Source organism: Bos taurus, chromosome 16 (assembly GCF_002263795.3).
Source record: "Bos taurus isolate L1 Dominette 01449 registration number 42190680 breed Hereford chromosome 16, ARS-UCD2.0, whole genome shotgun sequence".
Lineage (NCBI taxonomy): Eukaryota > Metazoa > Chordata > Mammalia > Artiodactyla > Bovidae > Bos > Bos taurus.
In genome coordinates, this window is record NC_037343.1 from 31,696,696 (window position 1) to 31,724,090 (window position 27,395).

Here is a 27,395-nt window from a genome sequence, read left to right on the forward strand (position 1 = left end):
TTTTACAAATAAAAAAAGGATAATAAAGAAACATGATGCTGGTAAGTTAGCACAACTTGGAAGAATGAACACATTTCTCGATAGATACAAAGTACCAGAGCTCCCTCAAGAAGTAATGGATAATGTGACTAACCCTACATCCATTAAAGAAATAGAATCTGTAGTTAACAACCTTTCTACAGAGAAAGCAGTGTACTTAACCACACTGGTGAATTCTACCAAACTATAAAGGAAGAAATAATATCAGTTTTCACAAATTCTTCCTGAAAATTAAATAGGAGAGTGCGTGCATGCTAAATCACTTCAGTTGTGTCCAATACTTTGCCATCTCATGGATTGTAGCCCACCAAGATCCTCTGTCCTTGGTTTTCTCCAGGCAAGGATACTGGAGTAGGTTATCATTTCCTCCTCCAGGGGATCTTCCTGACCCAGGGATTGAACCCATGTCTCTTACATCTCCTGCATTGGCAGGAGCGTTCTTTACCACTAGTGCTACCTGGGAAGCCCCAGATAGGAGAGACTACATCCCAATTAATTCTTTGAGACCAGGATTACCCTGATAGCAAAAACAAAGATATTCCAAGGAAAAAGTTGAAGACCAATTATCCCTCATGAACAAATAGGCAAACGTTCTAAACAAAATACTAGTTAGTCATACTAGAAAATTATAGCTAGGAACATATTAAAAGGATTTTTATACCATGAATAAATTAATTAATGACTTAATAAATGAATCAATCCAAGGAATGCAGGGTTGGTTAGCAAAAAATTCATCTATCATTATAATTCACCATATTAGCAGACTAAAAGAGTCTCAGTAGATGCAGACAAAGCATTTAACAAACTCCAAAATCCATTATTGATAAAAATGGCTGGCAAAATATAAATTAAAGGTTATAATCTCAGTTTGATAAAAAGTGTCTAGGAAAAACCTGCAGATAATAGTATTCTTAATAGTAAAAGACTAAAGCTTTCCAAGATAAAAAACAAGACAAGGATGTTCACTCTTTCTATTCAACATTATATGGGAGGTTCTAGCCAGAGTAACTGGAGAAGGCAGTGGCACCCCACTCCAGTACTCTTGCCTGGAAAATCCCATGGATGGAGGAGCCTGGTAGGCTGCAGTCCATGGGGTCGCTAAGAGTTGGACACGACTGAGAGACTTCACTTTCACTTTTCACTTTCATGCATTGGAGAAGGAAATGGCAACCCACTCCAGTGTTCTTGCCTGGAGAATCCCAGGGATGGAGGAGCCTGGTGGGCTGCCATCTATGGGGTCGCACAGAGTCAGACACGACTGAAGTGACTTAGCAGCAGCAGCAGCAGCCAGAGTAACAGGCAAGAAAAAGAAAATGTATCCAGATTGGAAAGAAAGAAATTAAACTGTCTTTCTTGACAGATTACATGATTATGTAGAAAATCTAACAGATGCCACAAAAAAAGCAACTAGAACTAATAATTGAGTTTAGTAAGTTATGGAATACTAGGTTCATGGATCGAGATAATTGTATTTTTAAACTGTAGTGCCAAACAACTGGAAATTGAAATTTAAAAATAACTTTTACAGGAACTTCAAAAATATTAAATACAGATAAATCTGACAAAAGATACACGCACTGAAAATTACAAAACATACCTGAGAAAAATTAATAAAGACTTGAAAAAATGAGAGAAGTGTGATGCAGGAGAGCAAGGAAAACATCCAGGAACCACTGTCCTGACCCCAGCCTTGTCTCTGCTCATCCCATCTCAACTTTACATCTAGCACTAACAAAAAAGGTGATGAAGGTTTATAGAAAACATAAAATTTCAATTCAGGTTCTCCAGTGGCAAAAAGCTTTCCACATTAAGGATGTTATATTTTGTTTATCTCCAACTATCTCCAGTAAAAATCCTTAATAGGACAGATATAATACATTACTTTTCTTTAATCCTATTTTGTATTATGCAGGATCAAGCCACTGGCAGCGTGCAAGGGAAACAGTTATTTTTGAAGCAAAATATCATCTGTTTTGCAATCTAATTATATAGACAGAAGAAGCTCAGATATTTCATGTGCTCTGCAGATTAAAGGGCAAAGACAGGGACCAATTTGGACTTTCAGACTCTAATAGTCCATTTGATGTAATGGAATAAAATTCGTAATGTACATGTAGTAAAATAGAACACAGAGAACAAAAGCATAGTTTAGACTGTGCTAAAGAATAATATTATAAAATACCTGTAATTATACCTGCATGACTCAAAATGAGAGTCATATTTTAAACAATGTAAAATCAACTTTGCTCTATAACCACCAGAGTTTCAGTAGTCACAGAATTCTGAACTTCACACACAGTACTGAATCCGGAATGGTACACGGTGAGTGAGCACAGGCCATCGGCTATTACCAAGAATTCCCATGGTTGGAGAGAAAGTAGTTCTAGAATCAATGAACAATAGGTGATAATTAATAGCAGATAAGAAGCAAGTTCCTTGTGGACTTTTCAGATTTTTGAGGTCTGAGCTGCAAGGTTTAGGAACATAACCCAGTCTGCTTTGAGACTGTTTATATTTGAATACGTATATTTCAAGTCTAGACTTTGACCAATTTAAATTACCCACGTGCCTTATTCTCCCACAGGAAGCAATATACTAATTAACCCCACTCCCCAGTGATTCTTCCAACTCATGTTCATGGAGCCAGGATATGCTAAATTCTCCCCAAAACATTTAATTCCTACAATAATCCTGTAGGGCAAGAATTGGGAAACTGAGGTTCATAGATGTTAAACAAATAACTCAAGGTCTCATATAAAATTAAAACTCAATCTAAGATGAAAATCCAGAGCTAACTTTTACAGTTATACTCTTTTAACTCACTTTCCCATAACTTAGTGGTTCCCAAACTTGGCTGCACATCAGAATCACCCTGGGGTATTTACAAAATATGGACACCTGGCTCCTACTCCCAGGCTTTCTAATTTAACCAGTCTGGAGTATGGCATGGGCATCGGGATTCACTGGAAGGCTCCACAGGTGAATCTCTTGTGCAGCACACTTTTGGAACAATGGCCTTGCCACCTGACCAGGTTAACCCAGGCCCTCCATTAGCTGTGTCAGGCACAATGTCTGATGCCCACAGCACACTGCAGGCTTGTGATGTGTGGTGACTGTTCCTTAGCTTGTCTTTGCACTTCTGCTCCAAAAACATGAACTGTACACTTATCAACAGGTCAGCTGGGTTTCCTCCTAAACCTAACTATGCCACTTGTACTTAATATTTTAAATAAAAATAATAAAATATTATGTAAATCAATAAAATATGTTTATGTAAAGAGTTAATATTTCTAAAACACTGAAATCAATGATTTGGAAAGGTGTGATTAAAATGAGTTAGCTTTTGAAAAAAGATACTGACTGGTGTGAATGAGAAATTACAGTGTGGAAAAAATTTCAAGAATCTAGAAAAAGTCTATACCCAGTTAGCTGCACAAGTGTCTCTTAAGTCCTTGAATCATTCAGAAGAAATTGAAAGCAAAAGCCAGACTATTATTAATATTGAGTGTGGTTTATAAAAGTCAGAATCTAAACTTGAAAACTCATCTCAAAGAGAAAACCATGGCCCTGTATCAGAAAACAAACGAATACACATAATTGTATGTTTTAAGTTGAAAATGTTTATGACATGAATGTATCCTTTAATATGATTTTCCTTTTTAACTTAACTTTCTCAGTTAACTGATCAATTCTGTCTGACTGTGTTGCATGAAACGGCTTCTCTGGACTCACATCATCTGCTTCCACAAAGGGTAAGAGGATGGTCTTTCTGAAAATTTCCCTGGTGGCTCAGTGGGTAAAGAATCTGTCTGCAACGCAGGAGACTGCCTGCAATGCAGGAGACCCGAATTCAATCCCTGGGTTGGGAAGATTCCCTGAAGGAGGGCATGGCAACCCAATCCAATATTCTTGCCTGGAGAATCCCATGGATAGAGGAGTCTGGCGGGCTGCAGTCCAAGGGATCACAGTCATACATAACTCAACAACTAAACCACCACTACCATCACCTCTCTATGAATCAGCTAAATGAGGTAAGGAAGAAATTCACTCACTGTTTAATATACAGCACACATGCCATCTGGCAGGACACGTAAGAACTGATGTCCAGGCACCTTCCTGGGCTGCAGAGGACAATGTGCCAGGTGATAGGAGGCTCTGTCCTCAGGGAGCTTGTAGTCTGTCTGAGGGGGCTGAGACAAGCCCAGAATGACTGAGATATAAGGCAGTGGCTTAACATCCCCCGAAATGCTATGGGACTTAAAGGAGAAAGATATTCCAGAGGGGAGAATCTGAAAGGCTTATGGAGATGCAGCTCAAGGGAGAAGTGGGGTTCAGACAAGGCTTTTAAAAAATATTTATTTATTTATTTGGCTACATTGGGTCTTAGGTGAGGCACATGGATCTTCACTGGGTCACGCGAGATCTTCTGTTGTGGTTTATGGACTCTCTAGGTGTGACACACGGACTCAGCAGTTGAGGCTCATGGGCTTAGTTGCTGCTTTCTTAATCCTGGAATCTTAGTTCCCCAACCAGAGTTTGAACCCGAGTTCCCTGAATTACAAGGCAGATTGCCACTGGACCACGAGGGAAGTCCCCAGACAAGTTGTTTTTTTTTTTTTTTTTTTTAATCAATGTTACTGTTCCTTCCCTTCTTTTCCTTCCAAGAGGAGGCAGCCCTGACTCTAGTGGTAGAAGAGATTGAAAATAAAAGCACAAAAAGATGATTGATGGGGGTCCCAGTTGGTGAGGTCCCAGAAGAGGCAGAAGGGGACAGGATGAAGAACAAAGAGATGGGAGGGAGCAGGTCTATGGGAAAGGAGTGGGGGAAAGCGAGGTACACGGACAAGGAGGTTTCCATGCTAAGAGGAGAGAAGCTGAGGCCATAGCCAGACATTTGTTCTCCTTAAACAGGAGGCTGGTTATCCACTGAAAGAGAGAGAGCAGGGGCCTCAGGCTCCAAGAGAAGATTGGAAACAGCTGCCCTGGAGGAGGTGGTGGGGAGGCCAAGAGGCATCACTGTAGGAATCCCAGACTGCAGAGTTTGGAAAATTGTCTCCTGGCCCAAGATTACCTGTGGCAGATTCATTTTGATATTTGGCAAAACTAATACCATTATGTAAAGTTTAAAAATAAAATAAAATTTTAAAAAATCATATTATAAAATCTCAAAACACGGAACTGTCATTTCGCTGTTGACCAAGGAGAACGTGAGAGCCTGCAGTGGCCCTCATGTGTGGCCATCCTTGCTTCACAGGGCTTTGCAATGATGGACAGCAGAGGCCCAGGTCTGCCTCTTTTAAAAGCAACATTTCCCAGATCCCTTTTTCCCACACTCAACACCCAAATAACAGATCTCTAGAGTCCTATGGACTGCATAGCCCTGGATAGAACATCAGCTGATTCAAGCCATTCTAAGACACACAGGAAAGAGCGGCTGGTGGTCAAAGGGAAACCAAGATTAAGGGAATAGTCTGATGAGACTTGTAAGCAGATGAGTGCAGGCAGGGAGTGTCCGTGTCCTCGTCCACTGGTTCATGTGCACACACACAGATGGAGGCCTGTGTGCTGTACACAATTGCACACACAGCCAGCCCAGCCTCCACTCAGCCTCCACACTTCTTCCTCTGGAGGCATAAAGTGAATGAACAAATCAGAGACCTAGTGTCATTCTTAACCCTGGGTAGAAGTTGCTTGCAAACTGAGATTACTCATCAAAATAATGCTTTTAAAGATCATCTTAATCAGTAGGACTTGTAAAAATCTATACGGTGAACTTATTCCACTCAAGTATCACCAGTACCATCTGGCTTTGAACTCCTAATTCACTCATCTTTATGGGGAGCAACTCCTGACTGCTATGGTTTTAGGGTCTCTTCCTCAATAGTGCCGTTTCCAAGGGGAATCTCAAGCCTTTACAGAGGTAGCTTAGCAAAGCAGGGGAAGGCTCTGTGCTGGGTGAAGAATCAGCCTCACTAATTCTCCAACAACGTTTAAACCAGGAAATATTTTAAGCTTAACCCAGTGCTATCTGCAAAGCAGTGATATATCAACACAGAATGTTCTTTTCTATCTTGATTGGACATGTTGAAAACATTTTCGTCGGTCCACTCATGTGCGTATGTGTATGTATGTGTGTGTTTATAAAATGCATATATGTGTATAAGATCCAGGTGCCTATGCACACATGGTGTGTTTAGTTCTTACAGCAGACAACTAATTTGAACTCTTTGGATCCATCATCTTCATGTCTAATGGCCCGTTACCAGCAGTTTGCTTTGCTCTGCTTCCCTGTAGGGTGACTAATTAATAAACTTTTCCTTAATTGAGTTCTGGCTCCCAGGTCCAAGGGGATTATTACTTATATATAAGTAAACAAAATTTCCATTTTAAACAATGCTCCAAATCTCATTATACTTTAAACAAATATAAATTCACTGAGGTCAAGCAAGCCGCAGGCTAGGAGGCTATGTGCCTTCTGGCCTAAATTCTCTTCCTCACAGGAAGCCAGGTGCTGTGGCAGGCAGGTGACGCCCCCAGACCCTTTAGGGCTCACCCCATCATCAGCCTCGAGGCCTGCACTGTCTTTGTTCTCATCCACAGCCATGTTAGAAAGTAACTATAGAGGTTCTGGAAGCCATTAATGGTATCTGCCTTTTCTTTAAACCTGAATTTATTATTTAAAAGCCATTCACTTCCACACTTTACAAATAGAAAGAAAATGAATTTGATGTTAAATATTTAATAAGTGCCCAGGATTGGTGAAGGGCTGACTTGGGTGGATGGTGGGGTTTAAGGAGTGTCCTGCTGTTGCTGCTGCTAAGTCGCTTCAGTCATGTCCGACTGTGTGTGACCCCATAGACGGCAGCCCACCAGGCTCCTCCATCCATGGGATTTTCCAGGCAAGAGTACTGGAGTGGGTTGCCATTGCCTTCCCTGTTCCTTCTCCTAGCCTACATTTTTTGGAAGTTGAAAGCTAAGTTCTTAGAGTTGAAATAATTTAATCAACCGTTTCTTCATTTTCAAGATTCCTCCCTACTTTCAGATTCCAGATTGAGAGCAAACCCATGAAAGGAAGTGAAAAACTGACAACAAAGTTGCTTTAACTTGGTTTGAAACCTAGAAGGAGGAGATTATCCTTCCTCCAGAGCTTTTCGGCTCAGAAACATGTGGAAGCTATTTGGCTCCAGATTCAGATCTTCAGTAAGTCACCCTTTGCTGACAGTACAAGAATCCACTGTAAGCTTTGATTACAATGATTACCGGCTGCTTAAAAGAATAAAATAAATATTTTTTTTCAGACTCCCCACATTCATGCTGCTAAGATAGAACCCAGAAAAATCAGTGAGGGCAGGATCTAAAGCCAGCTCTCAGATTGTTAGGAGAACTGTGGATAAAGCTCTGTTAGAGAATTTAAAGGTCTGGATCATTTCATCCCTATCCTAATTCCTTGTCCCCTTCTCTACTAGCAAGTTATTCTAAATGGAAATGCTACACATAATGTGAGCCCTCCACTGAAAATCAATCTCCCCTGAAAGACTCGCATTCAAAAGGTTTTGCTCATCCCCAGCCAGACCTGTATCACCATCACTGGTTGTCAGAGTGATCTGATCAGCTGACAGATGACGTATCTCCTCGGGTGCAAGTGAGGGCCAGTACCTCTGGATTCCTGGGCAGCAGCCAGTATAAGTAGTCAAGGCTGTGGGTCCAAGCCTGGATTAGTGGAATTCTGACCCCAGCAACGGTATCTAGCAAGATTTTAGTCCCGGGACTACACAATCCCATAATAGGGGAGAAGGGCGGGGCACATCTCTGGGCCCAGTTAAAACTAAAGGAGCAGGCAGCAAGAAAAGTGAATGACTGATCCATGCGGCTACAAGGATGTATCTCAAATGCACTGCAGCATGCTTAGTCACTCAGTCTTTTCTGACTCCTTTGCAGCCCCATGTGCTGTAGCCCGCCAGGCTCCTCTGTCCATGAAATTCTCCAGGCACAAATACTGGAGTGGGTTGCCATTTCCTTCTCCGGGGGATCTTCCAAACCCAGGGATCGACCCCCATCTCTTGCGTCTCCTGCATTGGCAGGCGGATTCCTTACTGCTGAGCTATCTGGTGAGCCCCTCCAACGCATTATATTAAATGAAAGAAGCCAGACACAAAAGGGCCACACACGGACCACATGATTCCATTTAGGAGATATTCTGGAGGAAGGCAAGAGTATAAGGACAAGAATCTGATCAGTGGTTGTCATGGGCTGGAGAGGGGCCTGAGGGCTAGGGCTAGAGGGACTTTTCTGTACCCATGGCTTTGTTCTCTATCTTGATAGTGGTGGTGGTGGTTACATGACTGAACAGATTGGCCAACATTTATTTAACAATATAGAAAGAGGGTAATTTTTACTAAATTTAAATTATACCTCATAAACCTGAACTAAACAACAACAATTAAGGAATAGGAACAATAACAGAAGACTGGACAAACAAAGGCATTGAGATGGGGGGAGGAGGGAGCTTCCACTTCCCTTAAGCGGAAAGGGGGAATGGAAGCCCCCCACAGCTGCCTCCAGGAGAACCAGTTTCCAACTCTTTGGGCAACGAGGAGCCCAAACTGGGGGGCCCACCCACAGGCTGAGGTTGCATGTCTTAATTCCAGGTTCTGTGGAATTTGGTTAGTTGGTTACCTCCCATTATAGTCAATTAGCTCCACAACTTCAGACACCAGGGTTAGGCTCCTAACTCAGGGCTTTTGTTTGTCTTTCTGGCATCCAGTCGGAGAGTGCTGGGGGCCAACTGCCTAGGTTTTGAAAAGCCCTGTAGAAGCGGACAGAGAGCTGCTGCTACTTGGCCAGCCAAGTGTTGGGGGCCACACTTGCTTTAGAAAAGCCCAGTGAGGTTAATGGACGACTTTGCCCACAGCCCAGGGTCCCACCTAAGACACTCAGCTGAGGGCTGGCACTCAACTTCTGAGCATGGAGTATATACTACTTGGCAGACAAAGATTGGAGTGATGCAGTGCTGGCTTTGAAAACAGTCAAGAGGGGACCCTGTAAGTACTGAGTTGGGTTCCTGGCAGGGCAGCTTGCTCACAGAGCACATCCCAGGCATAGGTGTTCACAGAGAAATGTCACCGCTGGGCATTACCTGAGGGAGGGAGGCAGCCAAGATCTGGTTAGCTATTCAAAAGTCTGATTCACAGTCTATTTTAAAAACATGATTTTGTTTCTTCTGGGTTCATAGAGTGGATTCAAGCTAATGATTAGTAACATGGCCAGGGTGCTTTGATAAGACACATTGGTATTTCATGATGAGCACTTTTATGGTTTATGAACAAAAATATACTATGAAGCAGTTGTTTTTCTTTGCTAAAGTTTGTTCTGTTACGTTCCCATGACAATTACATGTGTAAATTATCTTTATCAAGCGAGCCCTTTTCTCTTGGATGTTCAAAAGCAAAGGTCAGCCCAGACTGGTGAGATTGTACTACATTTCTTTTAAAAAATTCATTTACTTGATATCTTCTTTTTGGCCGAGCCCCAAGGCATGTGAAATCTTGGTTCTCCCACCAGGGATCAAATCCCATGCTCCCTGCACTGGAAGTGCAGAGTCTTAACCACTGGACCACCAGGGAAGGGCTTAGATTGTGCTATGTTTTAAAGGGTCCCAGGCTGCCCTGGAGGAGAGCCTTCTTCCCAGGGAGGGCAAGGAGGAGCGGGAGTCGAGGTGGACTTACTTCCCCCCTTGCCGCTCTTCTCCATGCGGTACTGGTAGATGTGCAGCGTGAAGAGCATGTGTGAGTTGCGAAGATCATCCTCGTCACAGTCTTGCTGATTGCCCCGCCGGGAGGCGATGGCCGCATCCAGGAAGAAGGCAGCCTTCTCCGCGGTGGGTGCCCGCAGCTCGCTCTGGTTCTGCAGCTGCAAGACATAAGGGAAGGGTTGATGCTGCGGGCGAGAGGGCTCGCCTGCCACTCAGGCTGGCTGTCCTTTCCCCACTCTCCAAGGCTGATGTCCTTCTGGAACCAGGGCCCATGCCCATGTGCAAATTCTCAGCTTAATTTATTCATATCTGAAAATTAACCCTAAGCATGCTTATTGGAGAAGAATATTTTTACCCATTTTACAATGGAAGTAGAATCTGTAAGTTGTTCTTATTGTTTGGTTGCTAAGTCGTGTCTGCCCTTCTGTGACCCCATGGACTGTAGCCCACCAGGCTCCTCTGTCCTTGGGATTTTCCAGGCAAGAATATTGGAGTGGGTTGCCATTTCCTCCTCCAGGGGATCTTCCTGACCCAAGGATTGAACCTGAATCTCCTGTATTAGCAGTGGATTCTTTACTGCTGAGCCACCAGGGAAGCCCAGAATCTGTAAGTGGCAGATGTGAAAAGCAAATGGTTTTATCTCAGTGTTCAGTGGGAGCAGGTGTCCCACCCTGACCTCTGCAGAGCTCAGAAAACCCAACATCCTGGGCAATCCATGTACCTAAGGGACTATGTGGGATGTGACTGCATCTTGAGTTCAAAGATTAGACTGTATAGAAGCAGGTAATCCAGGGTACTGTATCTCAAAGAAGTGAAAAAACTTACTTGGCTTTAACTCAACTCTCAATTTTTCCAGCTATTTAATTAAAGTCAATTTTAGGCCACATTTACTAGAATAGTTCTAAAGAAGTAAATGTAAAAGACATGGAAAAAAAAAAAAAAAAACAACCCCAAGATACTTGAATGTCTCATCTATATCATTTGTCTCATCTAAAGGGATATCTACTTTATCTTTAGTTTCTAAATTATGTTCAAGGCATACTCATTAATTGATTAAAGAAGCATCAGGGGGAATGTATCTAAATCCTATGAGATGCCTTGGCAATTATGTTGACAGTAAACCTGACTCAGAGCAATATTATCAGCATTTGACCTGCATTTCTTTATCAGGGGAGGGGAAGAAAAGGAAAATAATATTTCTGATTTGTTCAAGGAAATGATTTGCAGTACGAGCCTTAGGGTCAGTAAAAATTTTGACAGTTTTGCTGACAAAGGTCCATAGAGTCAAAGCTATGTTTTTTCCAGTAGTCATGTATGGTTGTGAGAGTTGGACCACAAAGAAAGCTGAGTGTTGAAGAATTGGTGCTTTTCAACCATGGTGTTGGAGAAGACTCTTGAGAGTCCCTTGGACTGCAAGGAGATCCAACCAGTCAATCCTAAAGAAATCAGTCCTGAATATTCATTGGAAGGACTGATGCTGAAGTTGAAGCCCAATACCTTGGCCACCTGATGTGAAGAACTGACTCACTAGAAAAGTCCCTGATGCTGGGAAAGATTGAAGGCACGAGGAGGAGGGGACAACAGAGGATGAGATGGTTGGATGGCATCACTGACTCAATGAACATGAGTTTGAGCAAGCTCCAGGAGATAGTGAAGAACAGGGAAGCCTGGCATGATATAGTCCACGGGGTCAAAAAGAGTCAGACACGACTGAGCGACTGAACTGAATTGAACTGATTCTGACTCTAACTGCACCCATAATTCTGAACTGGGAGAGTTGATATTTAGAACTTAAGGCCACCACAATCCTCAAACTTCAAAGACAGATTTTCTTGTGCTCATTGTTTTATATTTATTATGGCAGAAAAACAACCCAAAGAATGTTTAATATTCTTCAGCAAGAAGGTAAAGAGGACATGGGTCTTGTCCTCTTCTTCGGTTTCAGTTAATCAGAGCTTTCACCTCTGTGGAACTCCATTACTGATGTTATCAAAGTGAATGGAGGTTATGGCATAGTTGAATGTCTAGGTGGTGCTTAGAGTGGGAGCAGTGGGTAGGGTCACACCAACTCCACCACAGGTGCTGTGTAGACGAGGTCTGAGCACGTCTTATGCTTCCAACTGTGGTTCTCAAAGTGCAGTCCCCAGACCAGCAACATCAGTATGACATGGGAACTTGTTACAAATGCATATTTCAGGGCTCTATCCCAGGCCTACTGAATCAGAAATTCTAGAGGTGGAGCCCAGCAGTCTGTGTTTTAACAAATCTTCCAGACAACTCTGATGAAGACTGAAGTTTGAGAACCACTGCATTAAGGTTTGTATGACCACTTAGCTTGCATTCTATTTAGGTTTCATATACAAATAATATCTGATGCATCATTAAAACTATGAAAAGCCAATTTTAGTCAGACATGGTACAGACCTTTGGGCATTGCTGAGAACTAACCAGGCTATCACAAGTGACAGTCGGCAGAAACATCCAAGAGGGCTTCCTGGAAGAAGTGACATCTAGCCAATACACCCAAATAAGGAGTTAGCCAGATGAAGAGCTAGAGGAGAGGAGCAGGCACTGTTCCACGCACAGGGAATAGAATTTGCAAAGGCCCAGGGTAAGAAGGAGGATGGTGGATGCTTAGAGTCTTGCTCCTGAGAGTGCAGTCAGTCACTGGGAAGCTTGTTAGAAATGCATGATCAGGGGCCCAATCCCAGGCCTTCGGAACCAGAATCTGCATTTTTAACAAGATCCTCAGGGCTTCTTATACACATTAAAGTTTGAGAGTCACTGCTTTCTGAGGTGATCTAAATGTAATTTAAGAAGAGTGGCAAGGAGGGAAGTGGGAACAGGCGATCCTGGAAGGCCGCTTAAGGCTGTGAATCACGAGGATGCACAATGGAAGAAGGAGGATCTGAGATGCTTTAAGCAGGGCAAGAACATGGACAGGTATGAGTAGATGGGGTAATAGAGGGGGTACCTTCACCTGAGAAAATAATCCCACTTGATGAGACAGGTATTCTACTTATCAAAATGAACACATCTAAAATGGAGGCATCTGAAAAAACTAGAAACTAAAGCCTACTGCTAGAGACTGAAAGAGGTGATTATTCTCGGTGTGAACCAGGGACCTCCCAGGTCATTCCTGCATCTACCATCAAACAGCGAGGTAGAAACACTTTCAACAGGCAAGACATCCTGAAGAGGCCAACTGGAACTTCTCTTGGCTTAGCAATTATATCATGGTTCTAATTAGAAAGTGGTTATTAGTTTTTCCTACAGCACCACTAATCCGGCTGTAAACCAGTGCCAGAAACACAGTTTATAGAGCCATAAACAGTCCCAGTAATGGCTGGAGCTATTTGTGCAAAGCAGTAAATATTTCGGCTTGTTGTTAAACAAAAGAAAGATTGTACTCTTTTTTTTTTTTTTGAAAAGGGGCGTAAAGAAAAGTGAATTCAATTTCCCCCGATTGCTACAACAATTGTGGCTCCTGCTCATTGTCAATTAGATTCAAGGTACAAATATTTAGGTTGGGCGAGCAGCTGGCCCTGCAGCTGCAGGCCATAAAGTTCCAGTCCACTTTAAAGTAAACACTTGCAAGCCTTCCCAGTTTACATGTTGAGTGAGTCACGAGGTGAAGTGCCCCAGCCGCTGAGGGAGGGATGAGCCACCCGGAACTGACCAAGCCCCTGGAAGCAATCACCTGCGTGCCACAGATGGGGTCCTCGCACAGGTACACGCCTGGGGACTGGCCGTCCTGCAGGCTGCCTGTGGCCACCTCCGACAGCAGGTCCCGAAGGTTCTCTTCTTTACCCCACACCTCCACGGCTGAGATCCGCACCGAGAAACGTGCTCCAGTCTTTTCTTTCCGTTCGTTGATCAGCTTGAAGAGCCAAGAGATGGCACAGGGGATGATGCCCAGGTTTTGCATGGAGTCATCTTTGCCAATCATGGTGTAGGACTTTCCTGGGAGGGTGAGGGAAGAAAGAATAGCAGCTTGAGTGTCTGGACATCATTCTGCAGTCTCAAGAATAGATGCCAAGGATTCAGGAGAAAGGCCTGGGGAGTGGGGAATGGGAAGAAAGGAAACGAAAAGGTGAAAAATGTTCAACAACAAAACAAAATTTGACAGCAACGACAAAGCAGACATTTCCAAGTACTACTGATGGAAGGGCTATAATAAAGAATGTGAGAACCCAGACTGATGTCAAGGTTAAATCACAATTGACCTCGAGGAAGATCCCACAATATCACAAGCTGTCCAGTTTCCACACTGTTTTCCTCACGGTGCAAAGGCTAGAGGTGTTTCATCACTGTTACGGGTCTTTTTATCACACCCCACAGGTTCACGCCACATGCTTACACTTTGTATCCTTTCTCAAGTTAAATGCTGTGTATACTTTTATAGCATGAGCAAATTCCCTTTAAAATCTGGATCACTGCTTTGATCAGAGATCAAGAAGTGGTAGTGAGATGAAATGGGCTTTCTATCCTGGCCTAGAACTGGCTCCATCATAGCAAAGTTGCTGTTGCGAGCTCTGCCCAGGCCCATTTTTTGGAACGCCCCAAATTACTAACTTATCAAGCATGCCAGGTAAGGCCTGGTGAGCAGATGGCCATAGGTCAGGATTAAGAATGCGCTTTAGGGGGATTCGGTCATCAGGCCCTCCCAGAGCTGTGTGGAGGCCTCTTTTCCCAGGTGCTTCAGCTCAGGTGGGTTCCCGACCACTGGGTGGTGGGAAGTAGGGGTGCTGCCAGACTGATCCCCCCAGACAGGGGCTAATGGGGTCTGGGCTTTGTTTGCTGCTCCAGTGGCTGCTCCTCTGGCTTTATGTAGAATCCGAGAGGAAAGGGGGGCCCTCTCTGCTCCCCAACAACCCCTGCTCAGGAAATGTAATTTTCCTGCTGGCTTTCTGGGCATGACCCTGACCCAGACCAAGTGTGAACAACCCCATTACTCTTTGTTCATCTTCTGGACTTTAAGGCTTTACTAGATGACTAGGAATCCACTTAGGGTAAACATCTACATTTCAGAAGCAGAAACGGTTATTCATGATTACTCAGTTCAGCACTGCAGGAAAACACCTTCCCCTTCATCTGAGGACAGTACAGAAGAAAGGATGAGTAATGGGGAATCCAGCAAGCAGCATGAAGAAGCGAAGTTCTCACTGACCCAGCTTGGCGTGGCCGAAACAGAACACACAGCCATCTGCCCCGTTGACCACAGACTGGATCACTTCTGCCACGGTTCCAGCACACACTTCAGCCTGGCACACACAAGAGGAGACACAAGCTGTGAGTGGACCATTAACAATGGAAACTCGTGCCTGCTTTCCTGGGGCTCAGGGTCACAAAGCCTTGGCATTTTCAGACAGCTCGGCTCTAATGGAGCCCTGGAGGTCTTCAGAACCCTTAATACTTCCCAGTCCCTTGCGAGCCTGAGCGTTACACTCATTACATGCAATCCACCCTTCTGCTAATCGTACATTTCAGTTGCTGTCTCTGCAGACGAGGCAGGAACAGGCTGGAATGGGAATCCAAGGTGCTTTCACAGACCTCACACCCTTCTCTGATTTGCCATTCTGGCCTCCTTGTACAAATATTTAAATTTTCCATTCACCCTCTGCTAACTAGATCCTTTCACACACACACACACACACACACACACACACACACACACACACTCGAGTTTATGAAATAGATTAGGCTTTATTAGAGAGTAAAAGGTGATGTGCCATTTCAGGAAAAAGTGACCTTGAGATACATTATAGTTCTAATATAAGCAGGATGTTAATGATGGATGTCTGCTTTGTCTTCCTAACCCCCTCCTCTTTCTCCATCTCCAACCTTCCCTTTTCAAACCCAGCTTTTTCTTTCTTTCTCTATAGATACACTCAACATATACACTATTAATCACCATCGGTCAGTACATTACAATGGGTTTTCTTCAGCCTGTTATATGTCTCATCTCCAATGTGACTATTAAATCTTTAGACAGAGGTCAGGCTCTTGGTGACTTTTGGTATTTCCCCATTAACACCCAGTAATACAGCGCTCTGCAAATGATAAGAAAGTATGTTTTATGAATGGATTTGGGGATCTGGGATTTTAGCATCCAAGGCTTTCACGGCAGCGAGAGGGCAAATCACTCGCCATGTGCTGCACCTTCTTTTCTGCCTCAGCATCGTGGCGGATCTGAAGCAGTCGGAGGACGTGCAAACTGATGGCTCCACGGGCATCGGAGCAATGTGCCTCCTAGTGGGAATCTGAGAACTGCAGCCTCGGCAATGAATGCAGTTATTCAACTCCAGGTTGCAGCAACACAATGAACCTAAGTGTTCAAAAATCAATTTTCTCCCCTGAACTGAAACAGAAAAACCACACTCCCAACAATTGTCAGCTGTTCTGGTGGTCAGCTCGGCAGCTCTACTGGGGGCTCCCACTCAACGAAGGCGGTAGCTGGACAAGGCTGCGGTGGGGACCACAGGCTCTGTCTCACCCCCAGAGCCTAAGCAACGAGAGCCCAGTGCCAAACCCTGAGATGGAGGCAGTGGAAACTTGATGGAATTTGCTAACGTGCCTCTGCAGGACCGGGAGAAGTTATCAACAAATGAATCCTGCCTTCCTTGGATATGAAGTGAGATGGGATCTAGGAGGTTGAGAGCCCATCTAGAGCCATACATAAAAAAACCATATTAGGTTCAAGGTCAGCAAAGAGAAAGATGCTTGAATGTGAGCCAAATCCACACACATCCCTGACTCCCCTGTCCAAAGGCCCGAGGTCAGAGAGATACAGGAGTGGCCTCACAGGGCACAGGGTGGGTGGGCAGGTGGGTGGGCAGGTGCAGAATTCCTGCTCAGTGTTCACTGAGAAGAGAATGCTCAGCAACATGTCCATCTGGTGTTTGTTAGGAGCTAACTGTGGTCCCTGGAGGCCCTTTGCTGTCTTTCCCCTTGAACTGAGGGGCAGGAGCCTTCCCAAGCAGACTCCATGGGCAGGGCTGGGCTCCCCACAGGCAGGCCTCAGTTCTCCCACCCACCCTTCCTGGTGATGACAGAATGTTTGTGTTCCCCTTCCTCCACCCAAGTTCATATGTTGAATGTTCAATGTGATGGTATTTGGAGGTGGAGCCTTTGAGAGGTGATAAATGAGGGTGGAACCCTCGTGGATGAGATTAGCGCCCTTACAAAAGAGGCCCCAGAGAACTCTCCTGCTCATCCCACAATGTAAGGATGTATGGAGAAGACAGCTGTCTATGAATCAAGAAGCACCCCTCACCACACACTGAAACTGCCAGCTCCTTGATCTTGGACTTCCAACCTTCAGAACTGTAAGAAATAAATTTCTCTTGCCTGTAAGACACCCAGTTTGTGCTGTTTCATTAAGAGGGTGCAAATGGACTAAGACACCTCCCAAAAGCTGGACCCAGCAGAGGTCTGCCCCAGCAATGGGCAGCTGATGACTGCCAAGCCCACTTGAGGGTACTGAGGGTAGCTTATAAGGAGGAGCAAGGGCTGTTCTAATCACTGCTTAGCTTCAGGAATCTGATGTCCTTAGAGACCCAGTGAAAGCGAAGCTCATGACTGCTTTGGGCCACTGTGGTGGCTGCTGCTTCACAGGACAACCACAGGGCCTGAGAGCAGAGGCCCCTTCGGCACATGTCCCTACTTTCCCGTTTGGGAGGCTCAAAGCGTGTTCCCTCAAAGGGGCTGAGGCTGGCCATGCCAGCAGCCTGATATCACTATTAACAATGACAACAGAATAGTAAAAATAGCATTTATCGGACACTCACTACATCCAGGCTCTGCTCTAAGCACCTCATATGTATCCACGCAGTGAATCACAGCAACCGCATGAGGCATATTTTGATCTTGTTTTCATTTTATGGTTGAGCACGCTGAGGCCCAGAGAGGTGAAGTGACTTGCCCAAGGACACATTGCTAGTAAACAGTGGATAAAATGGCGGGAGGACAAAGATACAACACCATACTGAGCAGGACACAAATTGTTTCCTAGGAAGAATCCAGGACGGATGTCCACCCAGCAAAGGGTCTATGAATGAGAGACTGAATTTTTGAGTCTCAGTTTCCTTGTCTGTAATGTGAAAATAGCAATAACTCCCTTTCCAATACCACTGGATTCCAAGAAGAGTCCAAGTGGGTTAATGTACATGAAACTTCTTGAAAACTGCAAATTTATTAATTTATAGAACTGTCATTTACTATATTAGAATTGTAGCAAAATCAAAGCACTCTGAAGTGAGTGCAACTGACAGAGTGAGCACATGAGCCCTGGAACCAAGTGTGAAATGTAAGCAAAGACTAGCAATAAAGATGGCTCCCTTTTCCAGAATAAATCTAAAACTCATTAATAGGCCACACTTAATTTAGGGTTTGCTTTGGAATTCTTATGACTTAGGGAGATTTGCTTTTGAAAAGTTTTAGCTTAATTAAATTATTTGTAGGTCATTTATTAGACCCAATATCAGGTTTAGATTAGTGAGCCCATTGGGTGGTACAACACACAAAAAATGTAATGAAGAGAGAAACTATAGAACTTATTCATAAAGTACTTCATCTTTTCATGGTAAAACTCTTTGGGGAAACCACATGCTCGGCTTGTTGATGAATGGAGCCTATAATATGTGCTAAGTGCCTGTGGTGTAATATAGGTGCCCATGTGACTATCACCACTTCCTACACTCAGATGCCACGTGGAGGAAATTAACAGGAGCTGCAAATGGCAGCCATCAGCACCCTGTCTGCAGGTTCTGCTCTAGGCTATTAGTTACCTGATTGTACATTGTTTTGTATAAATCTTGGGAAGTACTGGAAATTTATCAGGAAGATGCAGGTGTCTGATGCCAAAATGCAGGCAAAGTAGGCCACTGTACACCTATAACCTGGGTTACAGATGTCTGCTACACGATCCAGTGCACCAATTCATGGCAGATGAATTGCACCAGATGGTGTAAGTGGATCTTCTAGTAGACATCTGTTCCTACTGGGATGGGTTCCAGGAGCTTTGGTTAAGGAATCTTGGCATCCTGGGCCCCCAAGAAGCCTCCAAATTACACTCATAACAGAACAACAAAAATGGCCACAATTCTCCCCCTGCCCCATGTGTTTTCCCCTTGCAATGTGACTCTGCAGCTCCTCCAATCAAGAGGCAGAGCCTCTTCCCACCCCTCAAATTTTGACCAATCAAATTCAGCAAAAGGGACGATGTGTCAGTTCTGAGCTTAAGACCACAAGAGGCCTGCAAGCTTGGATCCTGTCACTGCCATGACAGCAAGCCCAAGATAGCCTGCAGGTTGATAAGAGACAACGTGGAAGACAGACCAAGTGAGCTGGCCAATGCCACTCTGGACCAGCCTACAGCTGGCCAACCCTCAAACATGTGATAGCATCCAGCTAAGATCAATGGAGGTCCTGACCCAAACCAGAGCTGATCACTTATGCACAGGTGTGCCAAGCTGGGTGTAGAGGAATGCTCAGCTGACCCACAGACTCATGATTGATAATAAATGATTCCTGTTTTAATCCACTAGGTTTAGAGCAGTTTGTAAAGCAGCAAGAGCTATCCCTAGCCTGACCCAGGCCACAGGACTGCATGACAGCCTCAATTTCTCTGCCTAACACTCCAGGTCCTCACTAGGACTACCCTCTATGGAGGTGGAGCTGCTACTGCTAAGTTGCTTCAGTCGTGTCCAACTCTGTGCGACCCCAGAGACGGCGGCCCACCAGGCTCCCCTGTCCCTGGGATTCTCCAGGCAAGAACACTGGAGTGTGTTGCCATTTCCTTCTCCAATGCATGAAAGTGAAAAGTGAAAGTGAAGTCACGCAGTCGTGTCTGACTCTCTGTGACCCCATGGACTGCAGACTACCAGGCTCCTCCATCCATGAGATTTTCCAGGCAAGAGTACTGGAGTGGGGTGCCATTGCCTTCTCTGATGGAGCTGGAGAACCCTGCCTAATTCTAACCCAGCTCCTTGAAACACCTTTTCTCTTCTTATAGGTTCACACCCAGAAGCCCAGGCAGAGACACGTCCCTGGTGGTCCACTGCAGATGTCCAGGCAGAATTGGGGTCCCAGTGGACCAGTTGCCAGCACCTTGATACAGCTGTTCCTGAAGCTTCCAATTTGGCCTGCTCCCTTCCTGCTCCTGTTTGCCATCCACTGATTGGCTCACTCTTCCTTCTCTCCAAGAGTATGTTCTGCTGAAATCCTGGCACAGCCTGCCCAAGGTGTGACACCAACCATTCAAAAGGACTGAACTAGTCAATGGAACTCAAACTGCCTTGCAAACGTTGCTATGTGGACAGTGGAACTGACCCAACAGACTGTTTTGGAAGGCAGCTCTTGGGTCCTAGTGAATTACAGATTCTTGAAACTAATCAATATTGCCTGAACCTGAGGAGGCGTTATACCCACCTGAGAAGCATCCTGTGGAAAAACCGCATCGAAGGCAAACATCTTGGGAGGAACTTGGTTCCCTCTCTTTTGGAAGGCATTTAGACCTCCACACGCCAGGGGGTCATACAAGGTGATCTGCTTCTTCCGCGGGTCCACCTTTAAGAAAGAGCTGGATTCTGAGGTATCGCGAGCCAGCGTGGAACAGATGCGAAGCATGACTTTCACCTGTTAAGAAACAAAGGCAGGAAATGACAGGCATTAAGGTGGGCTGCCGTCTATGGGGTCGCACAGAGTCGGACACGACTGAAGGGACTTAGCAGCAGCAGCAGCAGCAGCAGCAGCAAGACACTTGGATACTTTATGACGGAGCACTTTTATGTCCTTTGGAGACACAAGTGTATATGGCAGTGTGGAATCATCTCATGACAAATTACGATAAAATGCACAATGAATTAGCAACATAATCCTCAGCAGGTCATGGGAAAACTGACTTATTTATAATTACCAGGTAGAATATTTTGATAGGTCCGTTACTTTATTACAGAACTGGCACATCACGCTCTTTGTCTTCCTATTAATATAAATAGAAAGTTAACTGTACCCAGGTGGCCCAATTACTTAGATGAAAAGGTAATCTGGACTGCCACGCTTTGGGGGCTAGCGTAGTTCCCTTGAAGCTCGCAGATCAATAAACCCTGGACATAAAAGTTAGCTCCGTAATTTACTCCTTGCCTCTTGCACATCAGGACTCTTAGAGACAAAAACCCACAGTTATTAGTGTCATCATTAGAGGCCTGGGAAAATGGCTTGTTTTTAATGACCAGCATTTGAAATGTGTTCCAAGGGGCAAAAGTGATACAAGATTTGTTTGAAACATGTTATTTGGGATCCTATTAAGTGAGTGCATAGAAATGGTCATTTCAGGGGATGAAAGCACATCTCTGCGGGAAACAGGTTAAAGACCTGCCTCTTAAGTCATCGAACGTGGACATTTCTAGTGCTCAATCCAGCCCAGCCCCATCCCAGGGCTGAGCAGGGCACTTGTGGGAATGGACTGCTTGCCCTGGACTCTTTGAGTTGAGTAGGAGTCGAGCTGAAGCCTCACGCACAGTTCTGGAGGCTCAAGTCCTGAGAAAATGGCAGCATTTGCTCCCTTACCAGCTCTTGTTATCGTGGAGCTAGTTCAGTCCAAATGTGTAAGCACCTAACCTAGGCGCCAGGCACTGGGGCTGCAAAGACCATAATACGGTCTCTTTGCAAAGACCAGAAGGGCAGACAGACACGAAGGCAGGGGATTTTTTTAATACAAGGAGGCAAATTCTGATGTTATGAATAGGGTTACTTTTATTATTTAAATTTATATATTTATTTAATTGGCCATGCTGTGTGGAATGTGGGATCTTCATTCCCCGACCAGGGATCAAACCCACGCCACCCCTCACCCCACATACACACATTAGCTTTGTTGCAATTGGAAGCTTAGAGTCTTACCACTGGATCACCAGGGAAGTCCCACATAGGGTTATTTTTGAATTCCTCTCTACATCATGCCCTCTTCATCTAATCAATGTTCAGGCCTGATGAAATCTCAATCATCAATTTTGGGGAAAAAGACTGTAAAATTTTACATCAAAGATTCCAAGCACACAGAAATGCTCAGAGAATACTCTCCACTGTGCCTAGCGAGTGAGGTCATCCTCCTGCTTGTCTCAGCCTGTCTGCTGAGGCACAGGAACTCATCTGCAGAGGGCAAAGCTGAAACGTCAAGAACTCCTAGGGCACTGGACTCATTGGATGTCCTGCATCCTGTCCTGGCTGGCTTGTTCTTATCACTTAAGAATAGTACTCTAGTGCGGATACAGAGGCTGATCATAGTGGAAGAGGGCAAGGTTGGGATGAAGCTGACCTCTCACAGTCAAATCTCTGTTCTCCCACTGAGGTCATATTTTGCTGCTCTTGTTGTTCAGTCACTAAGCTGACTCTTTGCAACCCCATGGACTGCAGCAAGCCAGGCTCCTCTGTTCTCCACGATGTCCCAGAGTTTGCTCAGATTCATGTTCATTGAGTTGGTGATGCAACCTAACCCTCTCATCCTCTGCCACCCTCTTCTCCTTTTGCCTTCAGTCTTTCCCAGCATCCAGGTCTTTTCCAATGAATCACCTGAGGACTGAAGATTGAGTGCTTTCAAACTGTAGTTCTGGAGAAGACTCTTGAGCATCCCTTGGACAGCAAGGAGATCAAACCAGTCAATCCTAAAGGTAATCAACCCTGAAGATTCATTGGAAGGACTGATGCTGAAGCTCCAATGCTTTGCTACGTGATAGGAAGAACCAACTCACTGGGAGGTCAAGTAATGATACCTGTCTTTTGCTGAGGGTCTATGGTATGCTAAGGCTGTGCTATTACCAATGGTATCTTACTTAACCCTCTCAATAAGCCTGTGCATAGGTGGGCTGTCCAGATTTTATAGATGAGAAAACAGATGTTACATTGTGGGTGGTACAGCTGGGCTCTGATCCCACCTCTGTCTGACTCCAAAACCCCGAAAAGTATCCAACCCATACATTTTCCATTATGCCAACTACTGCCTCCCATACACAGTCAAACTTCTCAGAGCCTCAGTTTTCTCATCTGTATATTAGGAACAATGCCTATCTCATGGGATCGTTGTGAGAATGAATTGACATGTGAAGTACTGAGCACAGAGTAGGGGCCTCCTGATTCCTGTTTCTCCCCCTCCTTCCTCTTCTCCCCCTCCTCCTCCCCCATCTTCTGCGTCCCCTCTCCCTCCTGCCTGAACTTGCCTCTCTCTGAATCACGATATTCTAGCATTTTCCAATCACAGTGTGAATGATAAGGTTTTAGAACACTTTGCCCTGGACTCAAACAGGATGCCATGGGGGAATCACTGCAGATGGAGCTGGATATGAAGTGCTGGGACTTACAAGGCTCCCATAAGTAAAACACCGTCTAGTCTCATACACAGTCACTGCATATATGACAATAACCATCACGTCTGTCTACATTTCATTCTGGCAATTTTCTTGTTCACTGTGAATGTCTCCAATCTTCTTTCAGTTCCACTCATGTCTGTAGATTTGCTCCACTTACACAGCAGGTGTGCTAAGAGCATGTATTCAAATTGCAACTTTGGGTAGGTGCCTGGGACCTCTGGGCTTTCTGTCAGACAACCTCCTAGCCCAGCCCCTGAGTGCTACAAGTCAGGGATGATGCAACCCCAGGCAGAACTGATGGAGTCACATGGCCGACTGCTTTTCCATTTCACAATTTCACATGCAATCTCTGGGTAACTAGAGGTGCTGAATGTAAAATATGAGCTAAGCCAGGCAAGGGCCCACAAGGAGAAGCAGGAGAGAAGGGACTGGATCGGCGAGTCATTTGTTCAGGAGGAAGGCTTCTGAATCTTAATGAAGTTCCAGGCCTGCGGTTCAATTTTCCCAGACAAGCTGCAGATCTCAGCCGCTGGTCTAACCAAGGAGATCCACAGCTCTTTAAAAACTCACTGAATTCTGGGCTGAGGTAAATGCCACCCTCCATTCTCTTCTTTGCAATTCATTTAAATAAATGGATATATATTTTTTTCACCCTTAAAGGAAGGAAATTGGGTTTCTCTGCTTCATTTCTTTGTGTCATTATTCCTTGAGCCTAGCACTCCACTTCCTACTAATCCTCTGTAATTAAAGTGCTAAGGAGATACCACTCGTGATCAAGAAAGTCCCCCAACTTCTTGCCAGGAGTTTGCGCTTTTGTTGCAAACACTGGTAGGTTCTTGGCAACATCTCCTACAACCCTCCTTCTCACCACTGCCCTGGGAAGAGGGTCCCCACAGCTGTCGACATGCACAGCCTTCTCCCCAGCTCTCAGGGTCAAGGGGAGTATTTTAGGCCCAGCAACTGAGGATCTAGAAAGGCCCAGAGTGGGGGAATGCCAGCCAGTGCCCTGACTCCCTGAGAGGAGCTGAGCACCTCACCTACCAAAGTGCTCCCTGGCAGAGACTCCACTTTGTCTCATTCATTGAAGTTTTCAGTGGCTGGTGCAGGACAGGTGTTGCTCCCAACAGCATGTATCTTGCTGTCCTGCTCATTAATCATTCCAGCGCCTCCTCCTGGATGGCCTGGCGGGACTAATAGAGAGGTGGGTTTGTGAGACTCACAGAGCCTCGACCCTGAACTGGACAGACTCTCCATCAATGTGAAGCAGCGCCGACTGCCTTAGCCTTCCGGGGAGCCCATGACAGGCACGGTGCTCACTGCTCTGCCCATGTGATCACCCAGACCCCCGCCTATACTGAGGCTGAGGACTGACCAGGAAGGTTCCTCACCGCCTGTATCTCCACCCACAAGCTGTCTGGTCACAGGCTGTCCTCAGACTATAGGGCTCAGGAGGGCTGGGGGCCAATTTGACCATTCAAAGGGTCGCTCATCGGTCAGAGAAAGACTACAGGCAATGGTGAGGTGGTGGGACGTGGAGAGGGCACAGCAGTCCTGCACAGGTGTGACTTTGTTTCAGCTCCTTTGTGGAGCCTCACAATGAAGGCTCTGGACCAACACACATGTAACAGGGATCAGTCCCTGGCAGGTGTCTTGGCCCCCGTCGGTGCAATGAGAGTGTGCTGGCAAGGACAGTTTTCCCTACAAGGTTAGACGGCAGAGTAAATTAACCACCACCATCTTTCAGCTGCGTTCTATTTCTATATTTTGGTTCTTTATCCTAGTGTCTAAGTTCACAGAATTTTAAGAATCAGCTCAATAGAAGCTGGTCATGGTGATGTCAGAGCAACCTAACCATGAACACCGGGTAGCATCATTTCTATCTCAATTCCAGCAGTATTAGAATGATCTTCACCTTCCACATATATTCTTAAGTTTCTAAAATACGTCTGGAAGTGCTTCTTCGAGGCATGCAGAGTCACATAAGATGGGTGCATCAGAATCCACCAACCAGAAGCATGGTGGGGCGAGAAGAGCAGGTGAGACCATCAGAGGGGATTCTAGACCCAAAGGAGCCATCTCCTGAGACAGAACCTCCAAACTGCAGAACCGGGAGCACTAACAACTCCAGCCCAAGGTCAGTTTCTGTCCCACTGAGACACGCAGTGACGCTAGGGCAAACTGTGATGCATGTAAGCCATGGAAATATCCACCTTGCCATCACTCATGGGCAACTTTCTCAGCTCAGATGAGAGAGAGAGAGAGAGAGAGGCTTGGACCAGACCTGGACCAGAGAGTGAGCTGACATCCAGCCCCTGCCTGATTGAGCCGATGGGCAGGCAGGAAGCATTGCTGGGCTGCCCGCAGCACACCAGGAAGCCTTGCCTGGTTTCTGTGTGTGTGTGGATGGGATTCGGCTCTTGAGGAAAAAACATGGGAGAATAACAACAGGCTCTATCGTATCTGAAGTATATCTCCATTCTTACAGGTTCTAGGTGTGATGGGCACTGACTGCAGTGAACTAGGAGCCAGGGGACTGGGTTCTTAGGCAAACATCACCACCAGGCGCAACTGTTCACCTAAGGTGCCATCCATTGGGGTGGGTATGGGAGGGGGGGCTTGGCTTCCTTATCCCTAATGCGGGCTTGTTGTGTTACCTCCCTTGCAGGACAGGCATGAAGAGATAAAAAACAACAAACAAACAAAGAAAAAAAACCAAAGACATACTCTAGAAGGGCATACAAATGTGAATATCATTCTTTGAAGGAAAAAAGGAATTGATTTGCATTCTTCAAACTAATTAGTACAAAATAGACTTTCTACATCAAATTAATGGCATTAGAAGCCCTTCTCTTAGGCTTAATTTTAAAAATTAAAGCAAAAACTTATTTAATGAATACACACAATGACAAGAGAGACAAGAATAAAATATCCTCCTTCTTCTTCCCCCTCAAATTAAATTAAGGCATATACAGTCTGCTTATGTCATCTGTAAAGGTGAGTAATCTGTGTAAAATTGGGTCTGAGGCTCTAAAAGCTAAATGAGCTATTTCTCTTATTTTATCCTTTCTTTTCTGTCTTGATCACACAAGATAATATACTCACAATGTCTACTTATGGTACATTAGCCACTTCAGAAAAATTCTCCAGCCATTCTAAGTAAGATGATTGAAGAGACAGGCACCTTAAACAGTATATATTTCTCAAAGTGTATTCTTCTCAACACACTCACTTTTCTGATCTACCAAGAAATTGAGCAATCTTCCATATTCTTCTATGCTTTGGACATTCTGTCAAATCTATTATAAAAGATTTTGATGAAGTACCAATTTCTAAAACATGCTGCAAAGGATTAAGGGTGTGATTTTCCAGCCATTATTTAAAGAGTGCTTTCCTACTTAGATGGAGAAGGAAATGGCAACCCAGCCCAGTATTTTTGCCTAGAGAATCCCACGGACAGGGGGCCTGGTGGGCTGCAGTCCATGGGGTCGCAAAGAGTTGGACACGACTGAGCGACTAACATCCACTTCCTACTTAGAGCCTAATGTAAGAGTCTCTTGCTGATCAATCACTGGCACACTGAAACCCACAAGGTTGACTTTCCTTCACCCTTTTGAGTTACCAAATGTGCGTGATAGGAGAGAGGGCCAAAGATGTTTTGTAAAGAAGCAAATTAAAATTGGGTTTTAAAACAGAAGAAGGTTTAGACATTTTTCTGATAAAATTTCTAGAAATATCTGAAATTACCTTTTAAAAAAATAATTAGTTAATTATTTGGGGCTGCTCTGGGTCCTTGCTGCTGTGTGCAGTGAGTGGGGGCTACTCATTGTTGCAGTGTACAGGCGTCTCATTTCGTGGGCTTCTCCTGTTGTGGGGCACGGGCTCCAGGGCAAGCAGGCTTCAGTAGCGGTGGAGCACAGGCTTAGCTGCCCTGCGGCATGTGGGATCTTCTCAGTCCAGGGATCGAACCTGTGTCCCCTGCATTGGCAGGCAGATTCTTAACCACTGGACCATCACATAAGTCCATCCAGGAGTTTTTAAGGAGACCACGGAATCATATGCCAAATAGTAATAACCTTGGAGGTCTCAAATAACTCTGATGCTAGGATGTCCAGGGAGAACCAAACAGGTTCCCTACATTTACAGACAGGGCTTTCGAACATTAGGTTACCAAGTCATTATTCCATCTGCACAGAGTTGCTGTCACAGAATCACAGAGTCACACTGAAGGGACTCCAGAG

At 45.0% G+C, this 27,395-nt stretch overlaps 1 protein-coding gene across 2 annotated transcripts in view; it reads right to left on the reverse strand.

The window, feature by feature from the left end:
* Positions 1-27,395, reverse strand: part of KIF26B (kinesin family member 26B) — a 525,171-nt gene that overhangs the window by 76,949 nt on the left and 420,827 nt on the right. For both annotated transcript variants that reach the window (XM_024976712.2, XM_024976713.2), the window contains 4 exons: positions 20,222-20,428; positions 14,961-15,054; positions 13,491-13,753; positions 9,765-9,948 (listed from right to left, as the gene is read on the reverse strand). In XM_024976712.2, the coding sequence (XP_024832480.1) occupies positions 9,765-9,948; positions 13,491-13,753; positions 14,961-15,054; positions 20,222-20,428 (748 nt within the window). The remainder of the gene's footprint in view (positions 1-9,764; positions 9,949-13,490; positions 13,754-14,960; positions 15,055-20,221; positions 20,429-27,395) is intronic.